This window comes from Octopus bimaculoides, chromosome 15 (genome assembly GCF_001194135.2).
Source record: "Octopus bimaculoides isolate UCB-OBI-ISO-001 chromosome 15, ASM119413v2, whole genome shotgun sequence".
Taxonomy (NCBI): domain Eukaryota; kingdom Metazoa; phylum Mollusca; class Cephalopoda; order Octopoda; family Octopodidae; genus Octopus; species Octopus bimaculoides.
The window spans coordinates 34,911,929-34,916,928 of NC_068995.1; the positions used below are offsets into that span (position 1 = coordinate 34,911,929).

The window sequence follows — 5,000 nt, forward strand, 5'->3', positions numbered from 1 at the left end:
AAAAAAAAAAACCGAGACAATTTGAAACCAGAAGCAAGGGCACCACCTATAACAATAACAAATACCAACAATAACAACGACTACGATGATGATGATGATGATAATAATTATAATAATAGTACGCTCTATTTCCATTATCCACGCAAATGAATAACGTTAAGAGAGAGTAAAATATCTTTGACTAGAAAATTAATCATATTTTCTATTTAGGTGATCTAAAATTGTTTGCCAAAAACGACAAAGAATTAGAAGAGCTATTGAATATCGTCAAAGAATTCACCTCTGATATAGGTATGGAATTCGGACTTCATAGATGTGCAAAGGCTACTTTCAAGGCATGGAAGTTCATAAAAGTAGAAAACATGGAGCTTGATACTACCACAGCTATTCGAAGCCTAGACCAATCCGAAATATATCTGGGAACCAATGAAGGTGATGGTATCCAGCAATCTGAAAAGAAACAGAAAATCCGCAAGGAATGCTACCAAAGAGTAAGAATAGTCTTAAACTCAGAATTAAATGCTGCTAACAGAATTAATGCGGTCAATTCTGGCCATACCAGTAACTACATATAGCCTCGGTATCATTAAGTGGAATCTCACTGATATGCAAAATATGGATGGAAGGATCCGTAAAATTCTTACAAGGTACCGAATGCACCATCTAAAATCAGATGTAGACAGGATTTATCTCCCAAGAAAAAGAGGTGGAAAAGGCCTGATGCAGCTCGAACAAAAATAGGCCTTGAAACGTACCTTAATACGAACTGCACTGAAACATGAAGATTCCAAACAAGCTTCAGTCATGAAGCTTAGTCAGAAATTTAAAAGTCTCTTGACCTACAAGGTCACAATAAGAACGACCAAATACTGACAGACCTACCATTGCTTCTCCTGATTTAAACATTAACAGTCAGAAAGACCGAAGAGATCCAAATAGTGGCAACCCTATCATTGACGCAAAATCATCAAACAAAAAGCAAAGAAAGCTGGCATGAATATTATCGGAGACAGCTGGAAAGGTAAACTACTGCATGGAAAATACCCTGCCCGTCTATCCAAGCCAGATATTGATCGAAATCTAACGCAGCAAAGGCTACAAGTAACAGGTCTGAAACGGGAAACAGAAGGTTTTTATACTGCAGTGCAAGATCAGAGCTTACCTACCAGAAACGTCCATGCAAACGTCCTTAAAGATGGATCTGACCCCTCGTGCAGAATTTGTGGAAAATTCACAGAGACAGTTGATAATTTTTCTGGCTACCCTGTCCTCACTGAAAAGGAGTACCTCATAAGACATGACAGACTAGGGCAGTACATCCGCTGGAATGCTTGTTAATACTACAAAATTAAATCCTATGATAAGTGGTACAGGCACCACCCAGAAGATATAGTAAATGGTGAGGGCGTTAACATCCTTTGGAACTTACCAATACAATCAGATAGAAAAATTGCCTCCAATCGACCAGACATTGTGATCAAGGACTACAACAGAGGAACATGTCTGTTAATGAATATGTCAGTCCTACAAGATCAAAAAGTCGAATACGAAAAGATTTCTCACAATAAAGATCTGCAAATTGAAATCACAAACGTGTGGAAGCTTAGCACTACCAGTAGTAATTGATGCGTTGGGAATGATAAAGAAGAAGTATATTAAGCGACTTCTGGATAACTCCAATCTCCATGAACTGCAAAAGGTAGCCTTGTTGAGTTGAGCCCATATACTACGGAAAGCGCTCTGTATCTAGAATAGAATAAATGGTAAATACGGTGATAATTTTAGCATGCATAACAAAAAAATACCTTGCTACTCTTGGATTTCAGAGGATGCCCGGTACTAAGGCAGCTGAAATAAACTGCTAATGAAAGAAAATCATAAATAATGATAATGATAATAATAATGATAATAATAATAATAATAATGATAATAATAATAATAATAATAATAATAATAATAATAATGATAATAATAATAATAATAATAATAATAATAATAATAATAATAATAATAATAATGATAATAATAATACTAATAATAATAATAATAATCCTTTCTAATTTTGATGGAAGGGATCAGTCGATAACATTGACCCCAGTGTTCAACTGGTACTTGTTTTATCAACACCGACAGGATGAAAGATAAAATCGACCTCTGCAGAATTTGAACCTAGAACGTAGCGAAGGACGAAATACCGGTAAGCATTTCGTCCAGCGCACCAACGATTCTGCCAGTTCGCCGCATTAATAGTATTAATACTCCTCTCTACTAAAGGCACGTGGCCTGAAATTTTAGAGGAGGGGATGAGTCGATTACATTCACCCCTGTGTTCAACTGGTACTTATTCTATCTATCTATCTATCTATCTATCTATCTATCTATCTATATATCTATCTATCTATCTATCTATCCATCTATCTATCTATCTATCTAGGTCGTCCCTCAAGGATGAAAGGTAAAGTCGACCTCGGCGGAATTTGAAATCACAACGTAGCGACAGACGAAATACCGCTAAGCATTTCATCCAGCATGCTAACGACTCTACCAGCGTGCCTCTTTATGTAAGCTCGTGTGGCCAATAAAAGAATTAATAATAATAATAATAATAATAATAATAATAATAATAAAAAATAATGATAATAATGATATTTTAAAAGGATTGACGTAACTCTTCACAAAGGTAAACAGACAAGACAAAGAGCGCGATGAGATTGCAATAGATATTTTATTGGTTGAACGCTATTTCAACAGCAAGCCTGTCTTTGTTGAGTACAAAATAAAATATGATAAAAATTCAAAATTATAGAAATTAAAATTTAAAGTATGAACGAGAGCAACCAGCGTCCACACGTTGATGGAATGACATCATCAGTTTTTAAGTTTCAATTTTATAACAGGCCATAAGAAAAAGACAGAAAAAAGCGAGAAAAAAAAAGGAACGAAAAAAAGGGAAGTAAAAAAGAATATTCAATCAAACTGTCTTGTGTTAATTTGATGATATTCTCCCGTCATTTTATTCATTCCTCTAGGGCCTGATGTCAATAACCCGCAAACATATTTCTCTTCATGAATTTTGAGTATTGGAAGTGGAGCAGATTCAGAATATTTTCTGAGAATATGCACTTTCAAGTCTTTTTCAAAATTGCAGCCGTTTGAGGCAAAATGTTCGGAAAGTTCTATCGAATAACTGTTATTGTGCTTGACGTCATATCTGTGCTCATTAAATATTTTGCTTAATTGTTCTGTTGTACGAGCAACATAAATCAAGTTGTGTTTCGTGCATTCTACCACATACACAAAATGGGAATCTCTGCATAATAATAAAGATACTATTGAGAACAATGAAAAAGAACTCTATTGCTGTTATATATCAGCTGGAATGTTCAACCAAGTTTCAATATTCCAAGTAACTGTAAATATTCGTCATAGAAGGGTCGCGCTCCACTAGATTAGATCTGATATGCAGGTAATGTGTTGCACATACAATTTTTTTTCCACATCACTTTCCATATTAATTGTGTCTTTCAATTTTCATATTGTGTAAATTTCTACAACGATATTTATTTACACACTTAGACCAATCGAATCATGTATATTTTTATTGTATAAGTTGCACTGTTTTTACTAATTGTTTGTATTTTTTGTTTTTTTTTACAGCCCAACCAATCCAAATTTGACTCTACTGTAGCTGAGGATATGGCGGATATTCATAACCAAAACACATTGCGTAATCTACAAAAAAGCATATGTATATGCTTGTATATTTAGCTAATATATATATATATACATAAACATACATACACACACATATATACATATATGCATATATATATATATATGTATACATATATATACAAGTACATATATAAGATACATACACGTATGTGTACACAAATATATATATCTATACTAGATACGCTTACACACACACACATACACACACACACACACACACACACACACATATATATATGTGTGTGTGTGTGTATGTATGTATACATATATGTGTGTGCCTGCATATATGTGTGTATGCGTGTATTATGTATACATGTATCTATTATACAATGTCACACATGCAGGCATACAGTTTCTGTTATTCAACTATTATCTTACCTTACAGGCATGTTAGGAAAATACTTAGGAAAGACGATTTCATTGAAGCTTTGGATTATATTGCACAAAGAAACCTGTCAGCATACTGATCTGTTTTTTGGAAAATCCTATTTAATAATCCATGTTTACAAATAAAGTGACTCGCTATTATGTAATGTTCGTGCTTGATACGTAGCAATATTGGTATTAAGAAAACAGCAGTAGTAATATTAAGAATGTTGTGAAATCTCCAAAATATATAAAACGTAATGTATAAAAAATATTCAGTAATACCGAGATGTTCTAATAACTCCTTATCTGTTTATTGTCGTCTCTATCTTTCATAAATATCATGTAATGGTCAAACTGACTTTGATTTATTGTGGTTACAAGAAAGTAATTTCGGTCTTTTAATGTGAAATAAAGGGCATTTTTTCACACAAAAATGAACTTTAATCAGTTATATATTTTTCATTTTGTTCGATGATCTTTTGCCATCTTTCGGCAATTTCATGATTCAGCGCTCATAGATCTTCTGGTCCTTATAAACCAAAAAAGGAAGCAAGTGCGATTTCAAGTCATCATCATTATTGAAAGATTTACCATTCAAAGAATTTTCCAAACTTCGAAATAAATGGTAATCTGATGGTACACGATCAGGCCTATATTGTGGATGTGAAATCATTTCCCATTCAAGCTCCAGTAATTTTCCTCGAGTTGGCAAAGACGTGTATGGTTTAGCGTTGTCATGGTGGAACACAATTTTTTTTACAATTTGCCAATTCTGACTGATTTTCTTTGATTGCTTCCTCCAGTTTCATTAGTTGTTGACAGTAAACATCTAAATTGATCGTTTGGTTCTTTGGAATCAGCTCAAAATCACTCAAAATTGACAGTATGACCTTTTT

At 33.7% G+C, this 5,000-nt stretch overlaps 1 protein-coding gene across 4 annotated transcripts in view; it reads left to right on the forward strand.

Annotated features, from left to right (window-relative positions):
- LOC106867458 (probable G-protein coupled receptor 139) overlaps positions 1 to 5,000 on the forward strand; it is a 403,898-nt gene that overhangs the window by 397,965 nt on the left and 933 nt on the right. For all 4 annotated transcript variants that reach the window (XR_008265624.1, XR_001409149.2, XM_052973246.1 and 1 more), the window contains one exon: positions 3,658 to 5,000. This exon is cut by the window's right edge and continues 933 nt beyond it. Coding sequence is in view for 2 of the 4 variants with exons in the window: in XM_052973246.1 (XP_052829206.1) it covers positions 3,658 to 3,688 (31 nt within the window). In the remaining 2 variants the exon portion in view is untranslated. The remainder of the gene's footprint in view (positions 1 to 3,657) is intronic.